Here is a 23,916-nt window from a genome sequence, read left to right as displayed (position 1 = left end):
TAGAACCAGGTGGTGTAGAACCAGGTGGTGTAGAACCAGGTGTAGAACCAGGTGGTGTAGAACCAGGGTGGTGTAGAACCAGACGGTGTAGAACCGGGTGTAGAACCACGGTGTAGAACCAGACGGTGTAGAACCAGGTGGTGTAGAACCAGACGGTGTAGAACCAGATGGTGTAGAACCAGGTGGTGTAGAACCAGGTGGTGTAGAACCAGACGGTGTAGAACCAGGTGGTGTAGAACCAGGTGGTGTCTCTATCTTCCTGGATCTAGTCAGAACTCCAGCAGCAGTGTTCTGGACTGTTGGTTTGTCAGTCAAACCTGCTGCAGGAATCATGACTGCAGCTGATCAGCTGATTGTTATGATCAACTGGAATCTATTCTTACTTCACTGCAAAGTGAAGAATAGGGGGCGTCAGAACGTGATGCCCCCAGTCAGAGTGAACCCTAACTGCCACTAAAACAGGCAGAAATGTTGGGATTTCATTCGTCTTTCGTACATTAAATTCTGTTTTCAATGAAAATTTACAGTTTAAGGAAAACCTTAAGGTTTAGGCCTTCTGCAGCCGAATCCACCATGTTGATAAATACTCTGTATTTTTATCACAATGGTTAATCATGTCTTTTAAAATATTGTAACTTGGACTGAAACAAACTGAATCAATTAGTTTTTTACCATTAAGGAAACAATGTAAAACAACTTTACTGATATTTGTGCTATTCTGAATGTTCACTAATTCCAAGCCGCCGTCAATAATAATAAATTAATCTGGAAAAGTGGTTTTATATTTCCTACAGTGTTTTTCTTCTTTTTACAGTTTTAGGACAAACCTCTGACAATGAGGTCTGCTCCAATAAAATACTCAATAATAAATAATTCGTATATCATCTACAACACAGGGGACTCACCTGGCCTCCATGACTGCTGCAGGGATCCTGCCGCTGCTCTCAAACAGACACACAGCTTTCTCCACGTCCTGTGCAGCTTGGCTCTGAGTGGAACATTAGCACACAATTTATTTCACTAAAGCCTTTGTTGCAGATGTGATGTTGTTCTTTAGAGTTTTTACTACAATTAAATTATTTGTTGGCTTCTCACATTAATAAAACCACAATACTGTTACATGTGTTGAATCTCTTTTTTCTAAGTTTATTTAAAATTATTGGATTTTCGTCAAACTGGTGGTAGATATGAGGACGACGACCAGGATGCCGGTGACCGCTGAACCATCCAGGGAGTCAGAGTGGACATGGTGGAGATTTATAAATATCTGCAACTCCACATTGACATAAAACTGAACTGGGTCAAGAACACTGAAGACAGGAATGGCCAAAGTTGTCTCCACTTTCTGAGATGGCTGAGGTCCTTCAACATCTGCCAGACTTTGCTCAGAATGCTCTATGAGTCTGGTTGCCAGTGTTGTGGTGTGCTGGTGCAGCAGGCTGAAGGAGGAGGACACCAACCGACTGAACAGACTGATGGGGTACACAAGGCCAGCGACCTCGTTGGAGTGGAGCTGGACTCTGTAGAGAAGAATGCTGTCCAGTTTGCCTTGTCCAACGAGACTCATCCACTTCATGAGCAAATACAGGAGCAGCTTTAGCCAGAGACTCAATAGAAATCATTCCTCTCTTCAGCCATCAGGCTTTGCCTCCACTTACTTCACTCTAATTCTACTCGTCTATAGATTAACACAAGGATGTAAATCCCATCTCATTACTGGGGGACCATAAACAGGAACATTTCTTAACACCAATATTTAGGGCGTCTGCAAAGTTACAGTGAAATGTAACGTAAAATGTGGTTTAGAAAGTTTTTAAGTCACATTCAAGCTGCAGGACCAAACATGACTAGTAATGCACATCAAACATGTTTTATTCTCAGTAAGCAGCCTGTAGAGAAATGAAAATTCAAATGTTGCTTCTATACAACAACATTTGAATTGTTGTTGTATAGAGATTAGTTCAGTCTGACTGATCTAATCTCTGCTACACCTTTCCAACAATTTAAGGTTCTAAATAAAACAGAACCTTAATGAGTAACAGCTCTTTTTATTGAAATGGATCCCAATACAAGTTATGAGCTGTTTAAATTATAACTTGATTAGCTGCTTTATTTTTAAGCCTTATTTAGTTTTGCCATGTAGATGGAAATGAATATCTGGGGAGTACTATAACTTAAACGTAACATTTAAAGCACCAGGGTTTATACAGAAAAATATTCAGATTTTATTTTGTGGTTTTCAAGGCTCTATGATGAAGACGGTGAGAAATAAAAACATAACTTTCTGATTCTTCTGTTTTGGGCTCCCACTCTGAGCTGGTCCACTTGCTCAACTCGTCCCGTTTCAAACTCTTCTAATTAACTGGAAGTAAATATGAATGTTTGCTGCCTTTGACAAAAAAGCTCCAGTCTGTGAAGCAGTTTTGCTAATGAGGCAGCTCATCATGAATCAGTCAAAGTAATAAAATAAACTGCAGTCTGATCTTTGTTAGATCAAGAGGGCTTCATGTTAGTGATGCAGTCACAGCTAACAGCTAGCAGCTAGCTCTGACCACCATGTTGCTCCGCCCACACTTTGGACTGAACCATTGTTCTAATAATGGTAGGGGGGACCTAAAAATTCATTCTTATTTTTTTCTGAGATAAATGGCAGATTTACTTTGTTCCTTGTTTTGTTTGGCTTTTCATATTGAAGTTGTTTAAATGAAAATGTTTCTTCAATGATCTAGACCAGGGATGGGCAACTCCAGGCCTGAAGGTCTCCTGCAACCTTTAGACGCATCTCTACAACACACCTGAGTCAAATAATGAGGTCATTAGCAGGATTCTGGAGAGCTGCTACTGAGGAGGTGATTCAGTGATTTAATTCAGCTGTGTTGGACCAAGGAGACATCCAAGAGTTGCAGGACACCGGCTCTCCAGGACCAGAATTGCCCACCCCGATCTAGACTTTTCTGAGATTTGGGGGATCCGGACCCTGCGACCCCTCCTGGGATTTAGGCCTGTGCACATATTTTCATGAGCATGGTTGTTATTAAATTTATTTACATTCAGTCATATTGCATTACTTGCATCACTCTTGTATATATATTTTAGAAACTCTGTTATGGTAATATTTGTGTTATTAATATTTAACGCCTTTGATGGAGTAGCTTGTCAACGAATAAGTAATTTCCCATTGACAATCAATAAAGTATATTTTATTCGATTCCTTTCAAACCAAAACCCATCAAAGAACCAGATTCCTGTCAAAGTTGGGATTTTAATGGCAACAGACTGGAAAATGAATTCCTTTTGGCCATTAACTGATTGAACGGTAGAAAATACTCACCTCTTAAATAATAAATGATTGTTTTATATATTTCTAAAAACTGATGACAAATTGTGAGCGATTTCCAACACCGAGTCACTGGGAGGTGACAGACCATCTAGTGCAGCGATCTAGATGTTTTCCTGCTTTAACCTGATGGAGATGCTTGAAAAGCAGCAGCCTATTTTTACTTTATTCAATAGACTCATGGTCCACAAGATACACAACAACACAACATAAAAAAACAAGAGAAAATGAAAAATAAAATACAATAAGTAGTCATAAGAAATATAAATATAAATCTTATAGAAGACTTGTATACCAATGTTTCCAAAGAGCCGACTGGTATCTTAGCGCACTAACAGAAGGCTGTGAGAACATTACAAGAAGATTGTTCGGTGAGTTACCCAAACGACACATAAACTTGTATATCAGATTTCTCAAAAGGGCCTGAAATGTTCTGACATGTGCGTTACAGAACATTTGACTTGCACTGCTGAACCTGGGTTTCTTGATCAAAATTCTCAAAGAGTCATTATAAGCAACCTTAAGCTTCTGCATACTAGTTTTTTTAAATTTGCACCACAAAGGAGCTGTATACAAGGATGTACAGTAAGCTTTAAACAGGCTTATTTTTACCTCATCAGAGCACATATGAAATTTCCTCCCCAAAACGTTTGCCTGGGCGTATAACATGCGACACTGCCTATAGATGTCATCATCATCAGAGAGCTGGTCTGTGATGTAGTGACCCAGATACTTAGTTTTGGAACAAACATCTAACTTTTGCCCTGACAGAAAAAAATCAGGGAAACAGAGTTGTTTGTCGGCTTTAGTTCTACAAACTAGTACAACAGTTTTCTTAGCATTATCCTGCACATCAAATCTCAACCCATAATCAGAGCAGATATTCAATAACTGCTGAAAACCAGCACTACTGGGTGAGAGAACAGCCAGGTCATCAGCATACATGAAGTGATTGACCAAAGTATCACCAATCATACACCCGGTTTTACAGAGGTTCATTTCTTTTGATAGGTCATCCATATACAAGTTAAACAGGGCAGGTGAAAGAAGCCCACCCTGCCGCACACCATTACTAACACCAAAGGAAGCAGAGATGTTATCTCCCCATTTTACATGCATTTTCTGGTTAGAGTACCAGTAAACTAAAATTCGTATAATAATATCTGAAACACCTCTTTTTTTTAATTTGTCAAATAACTTATTGTGGTTAACACGATCAAAGGCCTTAGAGGCATCAATAAACCCAAGTAACACAGATGAATTTTTCCTTAAGTATGTTCTTACAGCTTCTTTCAGGCCGTAAATACAGAAATCCATTCCCAGCTTGGCTTTAAAACCAAATTGATTATCTGTTGTACTAATAAACTGATTAAGCCGACCAAGCAAAATTTTTTCTAATACTTTAGATAACACACTAGCCAAAGCTATGGGTCTGTAGTTATCAAGGCTGCCAACCTTATTAGTTTTGTCCTTAATTACTGGCACAAGGGTAACAGATAGTAAGGAATCAGGCAACTGCCCGTGGGTCATAAACCCAGAAAAACACATTGCAAGCAGCACAGACACTTGTTGGCTAGCATATTTCAAATGTTCTGCTGCAATGCCATCAGAACCTGTTGCTTTATTCTCACACAAATTTACTATAGCCTGCTGAATTTCACTAGGGGTTATTATAACCACATCATTCTTAGCAATGTTTCCCAGTCCATAGGGTTCATTTTGTACACAGTTAAATAAGGCAGAATAGTGCTGTCTCCATAGATCAGCTATATTATGAGCCCCAGATATGCCCTCTATGGTATTGGGGAGTAATGCAGCAGACCTGTTTAAGGCTCTAACATCATTCCAAAAGCCAGTGGTGTCATTACAAAGCAGTTTTTCAGCCATGGAGTCTGCTCTCATATTCTGTTCACATTTGGAGATGTATCGAATGGCATATTTAAACTTTGCACTGGTGAGTTTTTTATAATCTAAGATAGTCCCATGTCTTGGTTTACCTGCCTGTACCCACATTTTATATGCCTGTTTAGCTTCTGCACGGCATCCTGACACATGTTTATTCCAGCCTGGCCTGATGCTATTAGTCCTTCTGTATGTAAGGTATGGTCTTGTGCTCTGGTACAAAGCATCCACAATGCCATCATACATAGTATGGAGGTCAGTACAGTGAGAAATATCACTGCAATTAACATCTGAGCACGTAATAGCTGGAAGAGGAAGATTTATTTTACTCAAAAGAAGATCAGTTTTCATACGATATACGAGTAAGTCATCTTTAGAAAGTGTGGACCAGTTAATTTTAAATGTAGGAGCACTATTTGCCCCCCGTATAAACTCTGGGAGATTTTTAATATCCAACATCATTAAAAATGGGACATGATCCGACATTGAATACTCATATAGGATTTCTAATGATTTTACAACAGTATGGGCATCAGCAGAGCTAATGCAATGGTCAAGCCATGACGTTGTATGCCAAGCTTCACTTATATATGTATAGCTTTCTGCAGGTAGCAGGAGCTGACTGGACAATAATAAACTATTATCATCACAAAACTGATGCATATGTTTGGCAAATGAGGAATGTTCATCAGATATATCTGCATTCATATCACCTACTACATACACAGAGGTAAAACAATGGTCATCAATAAAAGAGCTCAAGAAAGCAAGTCTATTCAAATAAATGTCTTCATTCTGAGGACACTCATATGGTGTATAAACATTAATAATGATAAATTCTTTGTTTTCGATTTTAAAATGAACAGCAATACACCAGTCAACACCGGTTCTGATGACATTTAAAACTGGATCCAGCTTTTTGTGCCATAGAATGGCTACTCCTCCTGCGATTCGACCCCTCACTATACCCATAGAAAGGTCCACAGTAGATTCACCAGCTCCACAGAAACAATCATTAATACAGTTCAAACTTCCCAAGTCTTGTTTTGATAAAAAAGTCTCTTGTAAACAAAGAACGTCACATTCTTGCAACAGTTTATCCACAACCAGACGTCGTGCTTTATCTCCAGCTGTATTACCGACACGCAGTCCCCGGCAATTGTAAGAAATAACACGCATGAATTGGTCTATGAGAAAGTAACTGCAGCCATCCCATCGATCCTTCTGGAATCACTAGAGGTGCTCACCCCAGGTCCTTCAGACGTTGTAGGTTTATTCCGTGGCTCATAGTAGCGGCGCACCACCGCACCCTCTGGCCACAGCTCTGGGTTATACACTTCTGCAACGTTCTGACACTCCACACTGACTTTAAAAGAACTATATCTTGTGTTCCCAGTGACAATACGCCGGCACTCAACATCACGCCCAAGCTTTTCTTTAAGGTAGTTCGTTAGTGTCTCGTCATCTAGATCTGGCACAAATCTAGTTGCAAAAATAGTGGCAAGCTTCGTTTTTACCACTTTTATGGTGCTTTGTGCGCCAGTGCCAATAATAGGCGCTGGTCTTTTGCGCTCAGGTTTAGTTTGGCGATTTTGATGAGCTGGATGGCTCTCGGTTCTCTTACGTCGGCCTTGTTTCACCACCAAGTTCCATGTGGGTGAGCTGGCAGGCTCATCCACAGCAGAGCTTAGCTTATCACTCACCGCAACAGGCTCGTCAGTAGTCCTGGAACAGTTGGTGTAGGTCCCATTCACGGGCAAAGCCGCATTATCGGCGGTAACATAGTTTGTTGCAAACAGAATCCATGCATGCCACCACCTCCTCAGAAACGTTCACAGCCAATTTCATGTCTCCAGCGTTGGGCATTCCTAGAGCAGGCGCATCGACACTGCTGGATCCTCCACCGCCAGACACCAAATGCCGTTCCATTGCAGCAACTCTGCGGTCAATGGTAGCGGTAACTTCACGCAACTTCTCTTCAACATCCACTTGGCGTGATACTGTATGCTTTAGGGCACAAACCTCGCTCTGCAAGCGCTCTATCTTGCTGAGTAAGTTGGAGACGTCCAGGCTGTTGAACGTCACAGGTGGCAGCTCATCCAGGAAGTGAGAGACAAAGCGTGGAATAGCTTCCCCACACTCATTCAGAACTTTTAAACAGCTTTTTATGGCATTTGCAGCTTTCTGGTTTCCTTTGAAGGCCGTATATCGCTGCTTAGAGTTGGAACACAGTTCAAACAGTACTTTTCTAGAGGACTCAATCCACTCAAAGTCAAATGTGTTTGATGCAAGCAGCACAAGCTCTTCCTGACACATAGTCTTGATTTTGACCACAAGAAAATTTAAAAACTCATCTTCTACTATAAGTTTTCCATCAGTGGTTTTGTAGATCTGCGGTTTAGTTCGGGGAGGAATGGAGAAGGAAGCGCCCGAGCCGGACTCCGCACCGTCCGCCATCTTTGAAAACTCATCAGACAGAAAACAGGATTCAGTTCCTGTCAGTAAACCTATTCCATTCTGATCAGAACAAGAAATAACTCAACTCTGAGCTGAGATAAAATAAAAACCTTCATCAATGGAAGGCAGACAATGCAATCCAGAGAAACAGCAGGAGGAAATTACAAATGATGGGATTTAGAAAACATCATAGCATATAAAAAAGCAATACTTTTCCTGTGAAGTAGCCAGAGTTTGCGAGTTAAATTGTGAATGTGATGTGACAGAGAATTAAAGCTTGAAAAAAGGTAGGTGATTTTATTTTAACCTCCATTACAGGAGGAGGACGCAAGTATGTACTACTTGCTACATACAAGTTGCAAGTAAAGTTGCAACTTTGATAGCAAAGTTGATTCATGGTGGGATGCATCAAAGTACACCATGTGCCTGATTACAGCTTGTACAGTTTAAAGTAATAAACAGAGTTCACTTCTCAAAATCTCGCAAGCTAAAATTTTCCTCTGAGATTCCAGTCCAGTGTGACAGACGCCTCGCAACCTCAACCATGCGTCTTTCTTCTGGCAAAGCTTGCAAACATTTTGGAGTAATTTCTTCTCTATACTCTCAGGGGATTTTAGAATCCAGATCCAAAGTTTTCCACTCTTTGCCATTTTTTTCCAGTTATCACCACTAACCTGCCCCCCCAGCAGGGGGAGATGTTAGCTTTCTGTTCTCTTCTCGCCAGACGCTGTATTTTACTCTAACGCCTAATAGCTTGAGACTGTAAGAGCATTTTTGAAGGTAAAACAAATTTAATGACCAGTGAGGGGCAGTTCAGCAAAATTTACTTCAATCTCTGCCTGCATCCTGGATAGAATGACGACGCATCATGAAGACATCGCTTAGTCATGTGACTAAGTTTAAAAAGATAGGTAAAATACCTTTTAGCTCCACAATGCCATTCCCTTTTTAAATAGTATTTAATTTTGTCTCTTTTTTGTTATCTCAGTATGGTAATTTATATTCATTAAGGGAAAAAAATTTGGAGAAGTTATGCAAGTTTTGCTAAATGTATGTAATGTCAATAAATGTACAATCTCCTGATTTAGTAGTAGCAAAGTTGTTCAGGGCTCAACTGGTGTGACATATTTCATTTCCTGGCTAACCAGGGCGGCATCAGGTTACCCAGGGCCCACATTATGCACATATTCAAAAAACGCTTTAATGTCTCAAACCAGACATGTCTGAAGATTCTCAGGTTTTAATTTTCAGGAAGGTTCAAAGGAAGCCATTTTGTTCGAAGGGTTAATTTAGAAAAGTTCCTCTCCGTTCATTTCCTGAAACTTCTGCGATGAGGTGACAGTCGTTTGTCCTCATGCAGCAAAGCGACTGGCATAATTCATACATCTGAAATTTTGACTTTTATATGTGGATCTGCAGGTACTAACCTTAAACCTAACACAGGCCAGCAGCCACATACGTTGAAGAACGCCCATCTTTGCCTGCTGTTCATCGAACACTAATAACTCGACAGCCTAAAAGAGGCTTTTAAGCTGAAATGGTCAATTCATCTGAATGATGTGATGTTAACTCTGTAAAATGTTCAGATTAATCGCATGCAACAGCGCATTAAAGTTGACAGCCCGAGCACAGACATATTAAATACAAAATGTGACAGAATGGTGAGTGTCTGACTTTGCAGCAGTGCTGGCCACACTTTTCAGAAAGGTTCAAGTCACGAAGATCTAGAGCAGGGGTGCTCAAACTTTTTGAGACCAAGATCTACTTTTTCTCTCACCAGCCGGCTGAGATCTACCTCATGGCATGAAGACATACAAATTATAAATTAAACCCTATTGACTAATTTTCTATGCAAATATCCATCAGTTATATCAGAAATGATAAAGTGATAGAAAAACCTGATGCAGTTTCTTCCTCAGTGACATTCTGACACTGGGAGCAGGTTACTGGTTTCAGCAGGTTACTGGTTTCAGCAGGTTACTGGTTTCAGCAGGTTACTGGTTTCAGCAGGTTACTGGTTTCTCAGTCAGAAGCTGGTTGTAAACCTGAGGCCAGCAGGCGTCAGTCAGTGGTATGTCCGAAATTTGGTTTGATGACGTCACTATGCGAAACTGCAGACTGATAGGAGGAACCAAAGAGCAACCAAAGGCAAATCTGCTGAATCTGGGATATAATTAATGTAATTTGACATAATTATTGTGGTAGAAGCCATTTGTTTGTTAAAACTTAATCTAATATATTTGTCCTATTTGATGTTGGTTGTGACGTTTACTGCAAACGAACGAGGTCATCAGTCCAAGTCTGTCGTTCATTGAACGTTCAGAAACTCCAGTGGCTGTGATGAACCACAGCGAAGGAAAACAAAGGTAAAATAACCCGAACAGGTGATCAACTCAGAACCACTCGCACCGTTTCACTCTCTCTCTCTCTTTACGTTAAGCACACCCGTTGCCGTGGCAAACGCCTGCGCCCCGCAAGCCGAGAAAAGATTACAAACGTTCAGTCCGTTACGATATCAGGTTATTATTATTTAATGAAGCTACAAACGTTTTGGATCTTAGTAAATATTTTTGATAAGCCTGTCAGAAGAGGAAGTGCTGCTCTCAGCGTCCTGGAGGTCTTCAGTTTGTCACCTGCTGCCGAGATCGACTCAAAACCGTCCCGCGATCGACCGCTAGATCGCGATCGACCGCTAGATCGCGATCGACGTATTGAGCACCCCTGATCTAGACCAACAGCAGGGAGGCTAAATAAAATTGACCTAAAACAAACCTTTTTGTGCTTGATGCCAACAACATCAAACATAAAGGGAGTAAGTTTATTAAGATTGATGGAGACGGCGCTCTGCTAAAGAGAACCTGATGGTGTTCAGGCTCCTGCTGGCTGGAAGTACCTGGAGTGAAGAAGCACCGGCAGCAGAAGCATCTTCATACAAACCCATGTCCTCCACCGACTCCTGCAACAACACAGAATAATTATTGTTAATTAAAGTCACCTTCAGATAAAACAGTTCAGCTCAAACTCATCCTGCCACCTGCAGGTCGGCCAGCCGGGTCTTCGCCAGCGTGACGTACTCCATCAGGAGGCTGCGGTGTTTTGGAGGCACAAACGGAGGGTGAAGAATATGAACCTGATATAAAAAGATAACTGTCAGCTGTGGAAGGTCAAAGGTCACCTTAGTCCATGAGCACACTCCACAATTAGATTTAAATGTATTTTTTACTAATTACAGTTGGTGCATTTTCACCTTTAAGGTACTCAGACTTCAGTCATTTCATTGTTTTAATATTTAAAACATTTTAAATGATAAAAATGTGTACTTTTTTTATAACTGCTTCAAATTTGAATGGCTTCAGATCTGAAAAATGCCAACATTTCCTGTCATTGCTTAGAAACAAACTTTGGCCTATGTAAAGTTTTTATTTTCAAGAGAACTGATATAAAATCCTGACCTTTATTTTCCTACAAAATTACATTTTGTGATTTTTTTCCCACCTCCAATGGAGGCTGTTTAACTTTTAATAATAATTAACAATAAATAATAAAGCGTAGTTTTAATTAGCTCAATATGTTCAAAATTCAACTGACATTAAATGTGAGGATGACTCCCACCTGCTGCTGCCTCCAAATAAAATAAAATAACTAACGTGAATAAATGTGCTCTGTTCATTCAACCTGTAGCTAATGGATTTCACCTTTAAGTACTGAGGAGGTTCAAAGGGCACAAGGTCAGAGAGGAACTTCAGCAGGAACACCAGAGACTTCTTACTGCCAGCATGGAAACCGGAGCGTCCGCCAAACGACATCTGAAAGCAACGCAGATCAATTCAATTAACATTACTCTTTAAAAGAAATGTTCAGATCAAATTTATGGAGTGAAATATAGTGAGCTTTGTCCTAAAAGCAACGGGGAAATGTTCATTTACAAGTCGTTAAAACCAGACAAAACCTTGAACCAGTCGGTGTAGGATGGAAACACGCCGGTGCCCTCTAGCGCCCCCTGCCGGGCCAGCAGGAAGGCGGTGATCAGCTTCTCCAGATCGTAGCCTCCGAACGCCGAGCTCAGCAGGCGGCACAACGCCTCTGACAGAAACAGACGCCGTTAGCTTCGCCCTCCAACAGGTGTAACCCGACACCCTGCAGGGGCTGACCATGTGACGCAGCAAAGGATTATGGGATGTTAAACTGGAGCAGAGAAGTGAAGAAACCGGTAAATATCGCTTATTGGCGTAGCAGCAGCAGTAACCGATTCTTGACTCATTTGTTAATGGCATGGTGAGTTACCCTAACCCCAGACCAGCTGAAAGGTTACAAAATATTTAAATCTGAGCAAAAAGATTTTACCAAAAATGTCAGTGCCGTTTTAACAGAGCAGCAACTTCACTATAGTTTAGTGATTTTAAAATTTCGATACTTCTCTAAACAAGAGTCAGCAAATACATTCCAGTCAGAAGATAAGCTGCAGTTCTTTCAACATGAAGGTTATTTTGTTATTGGGATACATTTTCAGTCTATTGAGCAGAACCAACAGTCAGAAAGTTATTTGCATGGCATTTGTTTAAATTTAGTTCAATAATTGTTTATGGTTTGGAATATTTTAAATGAGTTCCTGGTCAGTGTAGCTTTCATAGAAACTTGGTTTACCGCTGAGGTTGGACTGGGCCGACTGGTCGTAAACCAGCAGGGTGGAGACAAAGACCAAGACGTGTTTCCAGTTGACCTCGTGCGTTTCCAGAACCTGCTGCAGGTGATGCAGCAGCTGCTCCACGCTGAAGATCGCAGCCAGCTACCACAGACAGGAGACATCCATAATGCATTCATCCTCCACAAATCATCAGGAAAATCATGGCAGTGAACTGCGGAGATGGCTCCAAATATGATGCCACATTAAACGCTTCCTCTTCCTTTCAGCACCAGACATAGCTGCAATGCCTCCATGCCAGGCCTGATGAAGTGACAAACTTTTACAGATTCAAATACGTCATTCCAGAGTTTTCCAGACAGCTGAGGTGCTAGAAATCATTTACCTTGCAGCAAAGCGAGGTCAGACAGCGGCCGGCTTTAGCAACAGTCCAGTCATTCTGCAAGGTCACAGCATCTGACACTGACGACAAACAATTTATTCCAACAAGTTTCAGGCCAGATCAGAGGAATTTATCCCATCATCGTGTGATCAATCAATCAAATGTTATTTGTATAGCACATGTCAGCAGCAAGGCATTTCAAAGTGCTTTACATCATAAACACAAAAACACAAAGTCATAGAATCAACAATACATTGTTCCATATTACATTTCAAATAAAACTCTAATCAGCTGGTTTTTAGTTGAGATTTAAAGGAAGTCAGGGTTTCTGCTGGTTTACAGTTTTCTGGAAGTTTGTTCCAGATTTGTGGTGCATAGATGCTGAAAGCTGCTTCTCCTCTCTTGGTTCTGGTTCTGGGGATGCAGATCAGAACCAGAACCAGAACCTGAGAGTCTGGAAGGTTGATCAACAACAGCAGATCTTTGATGTATTGTGGTGCTAAACCGTTCAGTGATTTATAAACTAACAACAGGATTTTAAAATCTATTCTTTGAGCTACAGGGAGCCAGTGGAGGGACTTTAAAACTGCTGTTATGTCTCTATCTTCCTGGTTTTAGTGAGAACAGGAGCAGCAGCTTCTGGATCAGCAGCTTCTGGATCAGCTGCAGCTGGAGAATTGATTTGTTGGACAGGCCTGTGAAGACGCTGTTGCAATAATCAATGTGACTAAAGATAAACGCCTGGATGAGTTTCTCTAGATCTGGCTGAGACATTAGTCCTCTAATCCTGCAGATGTTCTTCAGGTGATAGAAGGCCGACTTTTTTACTGTCTTTATGTGGCTCTGGAGGTTCAGGTCAGAGGTCATCACTACTCCCAGGTTACGGGAGTAGTGATGACTCGCTGATCGCTAGTTTTTAGTTGTAATAACTGAAGCTGTGCATTGACTCTAGAGCTATAGCTCTAGATCTGTAGCTTTAGATCTATAGCTCTAGATCTATAGTTCTAGAGCTATAGCTCTAGATCTGTAGCTTTAGATCTATAGCTCTAGAGCTATAGTTATAGATCTATAGCTCTAGATCTATAGTTCTAGATCTATAGCTCTAGATCTATAGCTCTAGATCTGTAATTCTAGAGCTATAGCTCTAGATCTGTAGCTTTAGAGCTATAGCTCTAGAGCTATAGTTCTAGATCTATAGTTCTAGATCTATAGTTCTAGATCTATAACTCTAGATCTGTAGCTTTAGATCTATAGCTCTAGATCTATAACTCTAGATCTATAACTCTAGATCTATAGCTCTAGATCTATATCTCTAGATCTATAACTCTAGATCTATAGTTCTAGATCTATAACTCTAGATCTAGCTTAGATCTATAGTCTAGATCTATAGGTCTAGGTCTATAACTCTAGATCTATAGTTCTAGATCTATAACTCTAGATCTATAACTCTAGATCGTTCCTCTTTAGGTCCAAAAATAATGACTTCAGTTGTGTTTCTGTTCAGCTGGAGAAAGTTTTGGCACATCCACACATTTATCTGTTCTAAGCATTTATTCAGTGATTGGATGGGGTCAAAGGTCACCTGGTGACATCGTAATGTAGAGCTGTGTGTCATAGTTATGGTATCTAATATTATTTCCTGTTATAACCTGAGCTAGTGGGAGAATATAAATATTAAATAAGAGGGGTCCTAGGACTGAACCTTGGGGTACTCCACATGTGACCTTTGACCTCTTTGATGAGAAGTTTCCAATTGAAACAAAGAATCCCTGTTCTTTATGTAGGATTCAAACCAGTTCATCGAACCAGAGTCCAACCCAACTCTCCAGTCCATTCAGTAATATGTCAAAAGCTGCACTGAGGTCCAACAGAACCAGAACCAGAACCAGCACTGTGGTTCTCCCACAGTCCGTACTTATATGAATATCATTGAATACTTTGACTAGGCCAGTCTCTGTGCTGTGGTCATCATGAGGAAACTATTTAATTGTTTTCACAGTTTTTTTCAATAACTTTGCTGATGAATGGGAGGTCAGAGGTCAGAGGTCGGCCTGTGATTCTGCAGTAGTGATTTGTCCAGGTTGTTCTTTTTTAACAGTGGTTTAATAACTGTTGTTTTCAAGGCCTGGGGGAAAACGCCTGATGTAAGCGATGAGTTACTATTAGGATCAGATCTGCAGCAATAACAGGCAGGACTTCCTTAAAGTTATAGATCTAGATCCAGACAGCAGGAGCTTGAACTTAATTGACTTATCATTTCTTCTAGGGTTTTATAATTAACTAGTTGAAAATGGGTCATTTTTCCTGTATTTGTTCTGTTTGGGTTCAGCAGTGGTTCTGGCTTTAGAGTTGATGTGCAGATTAATCCTCTGATTTTTTTAATTTTCTCTGAAAAGAAGCTGGAAAACTTGTTCCATCAGCATTAGATTGGAGTTCAGGTGGTAACGTCACAGGAGGGTTTGTGAGCCTGTCAACTGTTGCAAATAAAGCTCCAGCATTGTTAATGTTTTTGTTTATGACATCTGCAAAGAAAGCCTCCCTTGCATGTTTTAGTGTTGAGTGATAGTTACGTAGTCTTTCTTTATAGATGTTATTATGAACGTAAAGTTGAGTTTTACGCCATTTTGGTTCTGCTCTGCAGCAGAGTTGTCTGTTTGTGCTTTTCTCCATGGAGATTTTTTCCTACCAGACACAACCTTTACTTTAATTGGGGCAATAGAATCAATGATGTATGAGACACCGACGCTACGGTTATAGCCACTATCACTGCTGACGCTAATGCTACCTGTCAGTTTGGGATTCCAGGTGAAAATCTGAGTCAGGCAGTGAGCAAAGAACCGCTGAAGAGCTTCTGGTGACACTGAACCTCCACACAGTGAAGCATCAAGAGTCTGAATCCTGCAGGAAACACAAAACAGAAGAACATAGAACCAAACCTGGACAAACACAGAACCAGGGGTGCACCAATTTATTGCTGCTGATTTATTTAATTTTGGGAGCTCATGGTGACTGGTCAATGTCAAGCCAATCTCATTCACGGATCTCATCTACATTGGCAAAGGTCTTAAGTACCGCCATCATATTTTATGCACAAGCCAGCATATACAAAAACAAATGTGGTTGGTGGCGCAGTGGCAAAGCATGACCCACATATGGAGGCCTTAGTCTTCGTGGCGGTAGTCACAGGTTTGATTCCTGGCCAGGTGACACTTACTGCATGTCTTCCCCCCCTCTCACTACCCACTTTCCTGACGGGTTACTTTCAAATAAAGGCAACTAGAGCCAAAAGACCCTTTAAAACAAGTTTTGAAATATACACAAACTTTTGACTTGCTGTCAGGTTACTTTCTGTGGAAATAAACTACAAATCGCCAAAATTCACCTAAACTTAACTACATTCAGTTATTTACACAAAGAATCAAACCTGATGTTAATCATGACTTTATATTTCAACAATAAAAATTAAACTATGAAACTGAACCAATTTATCCTCACAAAATAACCAAAATTATTTGAAAACCTCACTCCAATGTAAATAAAATTTCCTCAGTTAGTCTCATAAAGACGTAACGCATCGTCTGAAAGCATCTACGGCTCATTTACTCTTACTGAAGAGAAACCAGGGCTGATCAATAGGTTTGATTATTGAAGGTGATCAGGTGTGCAGACAGTCTCAGGTATATCAGTAGCTGCATCAAGGTGAGCTGCTACCTGAGGATCTGTGGCTCTGATGGAGAACATGAAGCCATCGATCAGAGATCATATTGATCTGCTGGTTTATTAGCGTTTAGAGAATCCAGACCAGAGGTGTGTCGATCAATCAGCCACGATCATAATCGGATGATTTCTGTGAAATCAGAAATCACCTATCACCAAAATCAATCACCTGGATCTCACTTGGCAGCCTGCGTGTGCAGCTGATCTCCTCTTTCCTTCTCACTGCGCAGCAACAGGTAACTCACACCAAACAGCTGCAGGTCAGACAGTCAGTCTATTCTCCAGCTTTATGAATACAAAGCGTCTGCATCCTGTAAATGTGCAACTTGGGTTAGGGTAGGGTTAGGGTTAGGACAGGACACGATTCCTGTATTTAGAATAAACGTCCACATTCCCCACACAGATAGATAGAAAGACGGACAGACGTCTGTCTGTCTTTCTGTCTTTAATCCCGGCTCAGCGCTCTACTGTCCAATCAAACATTTCCACTCGGAATTCTTTATTTTCAATTTGGATTTTTTTTCTTTACAATTTATTATGTTTATTTTTTGTCAAATGACCTTATGATCCCTGCATCAACAAAATAACAGTAATTTTAAATATCTGTACTCCTAGCAGGAAGGGCGTTGACATGGTTACTGTTTCAGGTGGCAGCAGACTTCCAGGTATTTATTCTAATTCACATTGAGACGTATTTATGGATGACAGGCAGACCAGCAGCTGCTCCATTTTCCCCAACGTGTGATTTCTAAAGGAAAGGAGCGCAGCAATGAGTGTAGCCACAACTTTATACGTCCCAATTTGTCTGTATGGCAAATTTTAATGTGAAAGCTGGACAGGACACCAGAACCCAGAACCGCCTGGTGTGACTTTTCATCCCGTCTGTGTTGGGATGAGTGTGAATCTTGAATGAGGGCAGCATGAACTTTGACCCTTTCTTCAAGGAGGAGACAGACCTGAAGGTTGAGAAGAAGAAGAAGAAGAAACCAACCATCGCTCTGCTCCTTCATCGCACTCTTCCTTAATGTCCAGAAACCCTAAAAACAAAAACAGCCAAATCTTAGCAATCACTCAGAAAGTAAAAGCGGCGGGCGCAGCGGCGGGCGCAGCGGCGGGCGCAGCGGCGGGTGCAGCGGCACTCACAGAGAAGCAGCTCGTCCAGCACTGAACTCCTCACTGATGCCACCAGGACTCCAACCACGGCTGAAACACAGGAGACGCATCTTCAGCTGCGGCTCTCTGGAACCGGCAGCTGTTCCAAACAGAACCACAATAAACAATCAGAACAGAACCAAAACAGATCTAGAGCATCTTTTTTCTCCACTGTCGCCGTGTTCTTGCTCAGTATGAGGGAAGGCTGAAAAGTTTTAAATGAGTCCTGCTGCATGTTTCGCTTGATGCAGGAACTGACGTTAATTTCAGCGTTGCAACAAGTCACCTCCAGAGGATTCTGGAGAAAAATGCTCTTACTGGATAAAACTTCCTGTTGAACTTGTCTGGTCTCCTCTTCCTCCTGCGGAGGCGTCCAGCAGCAGAGAGCCTTTAACTGACCAGGCAGCCATGATGCGACGGCGTCATCACTGGGACACAAAGAGGGACATTGGATTTTTGACGCATCTAAAAGGTTCATCACTTACATGGCGAGTCTGTTCCATCAGAAACATGACTGCCATGGAGACCCCATGTTGGAGGTTGTTGCAACCAGTAGACTCCATCTGAGTGGAGTCTACTGTCACCTTAGCGAGAGGCTCAAGTTCTTCTGTTAAAGCCCCTCAGGCTGATTATTAAGCATGGTGGCGGAGGAATGATGCTAAATATTTCTAAACTATGTTTAGAAATATTTAGAAAAGCTGACATTTGTCAGATTTTCTCTGACAAATGTGTCCAACACATTTTACTGTAGTTATCATCAGGTTGTTTTTGTTTTATAATTCACAGGATTCTGGAAACAATCATAGCCTTGGGACTATTTTGGATCATAAGTTCAAATTTACCTGCCATTCAAAGAACCTGCAAAGGAGAAAAAAAGGGCCAGCAAAGGTTGTTTTGTCTAAGAAAGCTCGCAAAGTTTCAGGCTGATAAGTCAATTATGATCCTAGTTTATAGATCATATATTGACCTTTTCCATAATCTGATGGAAAACTGAACATGGCTCCAGTTTGGTTAGCAGAACCAGAGCATCTGTACCATCAACATCAGTTCCTCCTCCTTCCATCATCTCAATCAGAACTAAATCCTGTAGAAACCCGAGGAAGTGATTTTATTGAAAATACAGAAAAAACGAATTTATGTCTATGCTCTTAAACATCTGATCCTTTGGTACCAATAAGTGAGGAGGACATTAGATCAGTAATGGCAGCGGTTTGGGTTCAGAACCTTCTCTTTTATCTGACAACCAATCAGAAAGATAAACGTTAAACCTCTTCTCATCATGCTCAGAAATACGGCAGCTTCTCACTTCAGGTTACCAAGATGCTTTCTGGTCTGGCAGCTCCTGAAACATCCAACTTTCATCATGAAGCAAACCAGAAAGCAGAGCTCACCTTTCTATGATGAAGTCCAGAGTGAGGATGTTGTAAAGGTGAAGAAAGTACAGCAGCTCCAGGTGAGGATGCTTCTGAAAACAGGACATGCCTGGGTTTAGTGCCCGGTTCACCAACTTACGCAAAGTTCCTGCTGGCAGAGAGTGAAAACACTCCAGATTACCAGATTCACATGACCCAAGGTTCTGTCTCCTTGTTTGTTTTAATCTACATTTAAGAATCAAGTTCTAAAAACATGGTGGTGCAGAAGAATAGCCTCTGAGCTGCAGGAAGCGAACCCCTGCCAGTTGTGTGATCACCTGATCTCTTCGGTACTCCGCCCACAGAAGCCTTGGACAAAAAGCTCCTTGGCAAAGCAGCAGTTTGCTGGCTTCCAACAGAACCTGCAACTGGACCTGCAGAGCACAGGGAAGAACAGAACCTGTCAGAACATCTGCAACAGAAACGTCTCAAAGCCGCTGGTGGAAAAGTGACCCAGAGCAACCAGAACCACAGCAAACCCAAAGAGGAACCAGAAAAAGGCGCAGGTAAAAATCAAAAAGCTCTGCAGCAGAGTCAGATGAAGCCCACATGTAAGGGTACCCCAGAGGTGACTCGGTACCAGTATCAGTGCCGTGCATCACTGCAGCGGTGGGTCCATTAGACTGACTCACTCTCTGAGAAGACGTGAACATCTGCCTAAGTTTGTCCTCCTGTCTCCCAGCGATCTCATCCAGTCTGTCCAACATCGTCTTCACCGAGACGGCTCCGACAGCGACGCCCCGTCGGTCGGCCTGACGCCGCAGCTCGCTCACTGCAGCAGACAACAAGTTGGGGAGGGGTGAAATAATGACAGGCGAACATTTGATCTTGGTGTGGAGGCGAATAATCTGGACCAGCATGAGCTGAAAGGCCACTCAGAGAGGAAGAACAGTGGTGACCAACATGTGGCCCGGGAGCCGTTTGTGGCCTGCAAATCCAGACGGCTGATGGTAAATATTTTATATTTATAAGATTTTCTCTGACAAATGTGTCCAACACATTTTACTGCATTTACCATCAGGTTGTTTTTGTTTGATAATTCATAGGATGAAGTAACAATCATAGCCTTGGGACTATTTTGGATCATAAGTTCAAATTTACCTGCCATTCAAAAAACCTGCAAAGGAGAAAAAAAGGGCCAGCAAAGGTTGTTTTCTTTAAGAAAGCTCGCAAAGTTTCAGGCTGATAAGTCAATTATGATCCTAGTTTATAGATCATATATTGACTTTTTCCCTCCTCTGTTGGTTTGGAAATCTTGGTATTAGGAGTTGAACAATGCTCACTTGCAGAGCTCTTCAATAAACGGATCATCGGGAAAACGAAAGCCATTCTTGTGCCTTTACATCCCAAGTTCCAGTTTCTGCCCTGTGGCCTCCAGCTCAGACTCTCCCTATGGACAGTAATAGGTAGAAGCTCTGATTTGTTCCTACAGCAATAAGTTTTTTTAATGCAGCACTCAGTGGGGGGACTCGCACCTGACTGTTACTGTTCATAGCAACTGTCGGTAGACAATGATATACACTGCTGTGCTCTTCCCATTATGAATTGATTTGTACTTGCAGTCTTTTTTGGTATGGTTTTTAAAAAAATATTTTTTAACTTTTGATACTTTCTCTTTTAGTTTGTATGTATTTTTATAATATTTACATCCTTGTAACATGAAGTACCATTTGAAAAAGTCCATGTCCCTGTGGGGGTTCTCCGGGGCCTTTTGATACGGGCTGTCAGGTCCCTGTATGACCGGTGTTAGGGTCTGGTCCACATTGCCGGCAGTAAGTCGGGCTCATTTCTGGTGAGGATTGGACTCTGCCAGGGCTGCCCTTTGTTATGGATTCTGTTATGGACAGTTTGTAGGCCAGCTAAGGTGTTGAGGGGATCCGTTTTGGTGGCCTTAGGATCCCATCTCTGCTTTTTGCAGATGATGTGGTCCTATTGGCTTCATTGCATCTTGATCTGCAGATCTTGCTGGAGCGGTTTGCAGCCGAGTGTGAAGCGGCCGGGATGAGGATCAGTGCCTCCAAATCTGCGGGTCTCTAGCCGGAAAAGGGTAGAGTTATTTCTCCGGGTCGGGGGGACGACGTGCCCCAAGTGGAGGTTCATGAGAGAGGGACACATGGAGAGGGAGGTCGACAGGCGGATTGGTGCAGCACCTGCTTCACTGCAGTGATGTACCTACATCAGTATGCATGTTTAGTGAAGTGGGCCCCGATACAGCACTGCTCCTTCACATTAAGAAGAGCCAGTTGAGGTGGCATCTTTTCAGGTGAGGAGTTCAGGTCCCAATGGAAGATCCAGGACTAGAGGGACGATGTTCCTCTTCTGGCAAGCCGTGGCAAATGGAGGAGGAGCTGGAACAAGAGGCTGGGAGAGGGAAGACTGGGCCTCCTACTGATTCTGCTGACCCCGCGAGCCGACCCCGGATAAGAGGAACAAAATGGATGAATGGCTGAAAGCAGCTGGTCGAGCCAAAAGCCAATCTCGATCTCCACTTGCATCCAGATCCACAAGGCTCACAGTACTTTCATCCTTTCTTTAAAATACTGGATGTTAAGTTATTGTTGAGCATGTAAAAAACTATGAAAAGCAAAATTTTAAATGATATTTTGATTTTTCATTTCAAAAGTGTCAAATTTTGTGGCCAGGGTTAGGGACACCACTGATCTTAAAGCAACTAACTCACCAAAAACTGAGGAGATGAACAGAAACTTTTGACTCTGAAGGAAGATTTCAAATAATTGTTTACAATTCTAAAATGATTATTTTTTAAATGAAACAAAAATTAATCTCCACTGACCTTTATATCAGACGATAAAAAGGTATACTGTGCACATTCTCACCCACTAGCAGTCCTGCAACGTTCAAAGGGTCAACATCAGACACTGCCTGGTTCTGCTTCGGGTTTCGGTTCTGCTCCATGTTCTGGAAGCAGATCATGCGACATGGATCCGGGTTCTGGAAACATCTAAAGGTTACTGCAGGAAGAGACTTCCTGTCTGACTTCCTGACTCACCTGCAGCTCCTGGAACAGCCTGCAGAGGTTCTGGTTCTGGTCCAGCAGCAGGACCGCAGCCTCCTGCAGCCGCTCGCCATCATTAAGCCTTGGCTTCTTTAAGCTGCGGCCAGCTGAGACCGAGCAGAACAAGAAATATTAAAACATTCACTAAACATCACTAAGGAGAAATTTTGTGACTCTGCTAGAAAACTAGAACCCATTTAAGGGACAAACTTCCTCCGTGGGGACAGGATTTTGTCCTCAGCAAAGAGGAAACAAGAAAGCTTCCAGTTGTTTCCTCAATCATTTACATCCGCTCACCAGAGAATTAAAGATTGTGGACAAATTGCATTGCAGGTCTGCTGCTGGAATCTACTTGAATATTTCAGGATCTTCAAGCTGCAATCAGCCTCTCTTCTTGTCCAAGCTTCTTCTTCCAGCTTATTTTAGGTTAACTAAGCTGTTTCATTGGAGTTTTTACAGGTTAAAGGTCATCCTGGAAGCTTATTTCCATATCATAAAACCTGGCATCTAAACAGTTGAGAATTTTTATTTTCTCTGTAGTATTTCAGCCTGTGTTTTTAGACTGAATAGAATAAACGCCAACGTTTAAGCCAAGTCTAGAAAACAGCGTCATATTTATTATCTCGGTTGATATTTATTCAGTTTCTGCTGAACGTTTAAAGCTTTAACTCCGTTCATGACCAGAACATTACTAACGTTACCCGGTCACCTGGACAGGTGTTTTAACTCACCGAGGAGGGAGCAGAGCGGCCTTTTCTGCGACCCACAGGAAGCCTGGAGGGACATGAAGAGAAGCTTCCGGTTCCGAGACGATTCTGGGTCAGAGAAGGTTCTGGTTCCAAAAAAAGTTCTGGTTTAACTTGTCTTGCTCCTACGTTCTGTGTCCGCCATGTTTCCTCTTGGCGCTTAATGCTCTCATTGGTCGGACCTGCAGCCAATCAGGTGAGAGCTTCTTCTTCCTCTTCTTCTTCTTCTTCTTCTTCTTCTTCTTCTTCTTCTTCTTCGTTTGAGAGGAGCGTGTGAGTGGAAGAAGAGCGAGTGAGAGGAGAAGGGAGGAGCTGCTGCAGCAACAGGAAGGGACCTAACCCTGGATGCTGCTCGTTTTTTAATTGATTTTAGTCTTTTCAAGTGTTGAAATAGAATTTTAAATTAGCACAATAGTACACAGGCTAATCTTTACTTAAGACAAACTTAGATAAAGATCCAAACTAAAACAACTGGCCACTCTAAAAGTTTTACATGAATTGTATAGGGAGGATCTTAAAGAAAGACAGACTGAGACTTCCTTAACTCTCTTTAGACAGGGAGGCTGTCTGCCAGACAATTAACAAATTCCTTAGCGTGGTTCAAAAGTTCACTAGGATCTTAAAACTTTTTATAAATAATTTGATCTATATTAGAATTAACTATATTTCTTTAAGCATGTTTTGAATTAGTTACTTCTTAGATCCAAACTTATAGTCATTATTTAGCATTACATTTTGTGCAAGCTTGGTTAAAAATACAAACTACTTTCTTGTGGAATCATTTGAGTCAGAAAACTAAAACAGACAGAGGAAGTAAATTTAGCTCAGGGAGAGTTGCAGGAGACGCCTGGTACGGCAGAGACCCAGTTTGACGATCCATATATCAGGAGGTAATAAAATCAATGGGAAGGCCCACAAAGGAAAACACACACCTCCTAATGCATATATTTAAATGAGGAGAATACACATTATTATAAAATGGTTTGTTTCACAGCAGGAGTTCAAATCTCTTTGTGCTGAGTGAGAGTTTCCCAAAAGATGCATCTTTTGTTTGTGTTTTTATTTCCCTTTTTACTCAGTTAATTGTTTCTGTTTTGTCATGTCTTGGACTTTTGATGATCTAGGTGAGATGCTTATTGTAACATTCTTCTTG

At 41.6% G+C, this 23,916-nt stretch overlaps 1 protein-coding gene across 4 annotated transcripts in view; it reads right to left on the bottom strand.

The window, feature by feature from the left end:
- The window catches only part of LOC129359816 (Fanconi anemia group A protein-like), a 35,722-nt gene extending 12,813 nt beyond the window's left edge, over positions 1-22,909 (bottom strand). For all 4 annotated transcript variants that reach the window (XM_055029723.1, XM_055029732.1, XM_055029741.1 and 1 more), the window contains exons 1-17: positions 22,749-22,909; positions 22,012-22,124; positions 21,839-21,920; positions 19,634-19,773; positions 19,280-19,375; positions 18,981-19,054; positions 17,908-18,017; positions 17,581-17,640; positions 17,429-17,474; positions 15,506-15,618; positions 12,724-12,800; positions 12,341-12,482; positions 11,646-11,779; positions 11,392-11,502; positions 10,731-10,826; positions 10,590-10,652; positions 906-988 (exon numbers count right to left, since the gene is read on the bottom strand). In XM_055029723.1, the coding sequence (XP_054885698.1) occupies positions 906-988; positions 10,590-10,652; positions 10,731-10,826; positions 11,392-11,502; positions 11,646-11,779; positions 12,341-12,482; positions 12,724-12,800; positions 15,506-15,618; positions 17,429-17,474; positions 17,581-17,640; positions 17,908-18,017; positions 18,981-19,054; positions 19,280-19,375; positions 19,634-19,773; positions 21,839-21,920; positions 22,012-22,124; positions 22,749-22,803 (1,595 nt within the window). In that variant the 5' untranslated portion in view covers positions 22,804-22,909. The remainder of the gene's footprint in view (positions 1-905; positions 989-10,589; positions 10,653-10,730; positions 10,827-11,391; positions 11,503-11,645; positions 11,780-12,340; positions 12,483-12,723; positions 12,801-15,505; positions 15,619-17,428; positions 17,475-17,580; positions 17,641-17,907; positions 18,018-18,980; positions 19,055-19,279; positions 19,376-19,633; positions 19,774-21,838; positions 21,921-22,011; positions 22,125-22,748) is intronic.
- Positions 22,910-23,916: the final 1,007 nt, after the last annotated feature.

The sequence above is a fragment of the Poeciliopsis prolifica genome, unplaced genomic scaffold (assembly GCF_027474105.1).
Source record: "Poeciliopsis prolifica strain line A6 unplaced genomic scaffold, Auburn_PproV2 SCAFFOLD001, whole genome shotgun sequence".
Lineage (NCBI taxonomy): Eukaryota > Metazoa > Chordata > Actinopteri > Cyprinodontiformes > Poeciliidae > Poeciliopsis > Poeciliopsis prolifica.
This window is presented reverse-complemented; position numbering and strand designations above follow the sequence as displayed.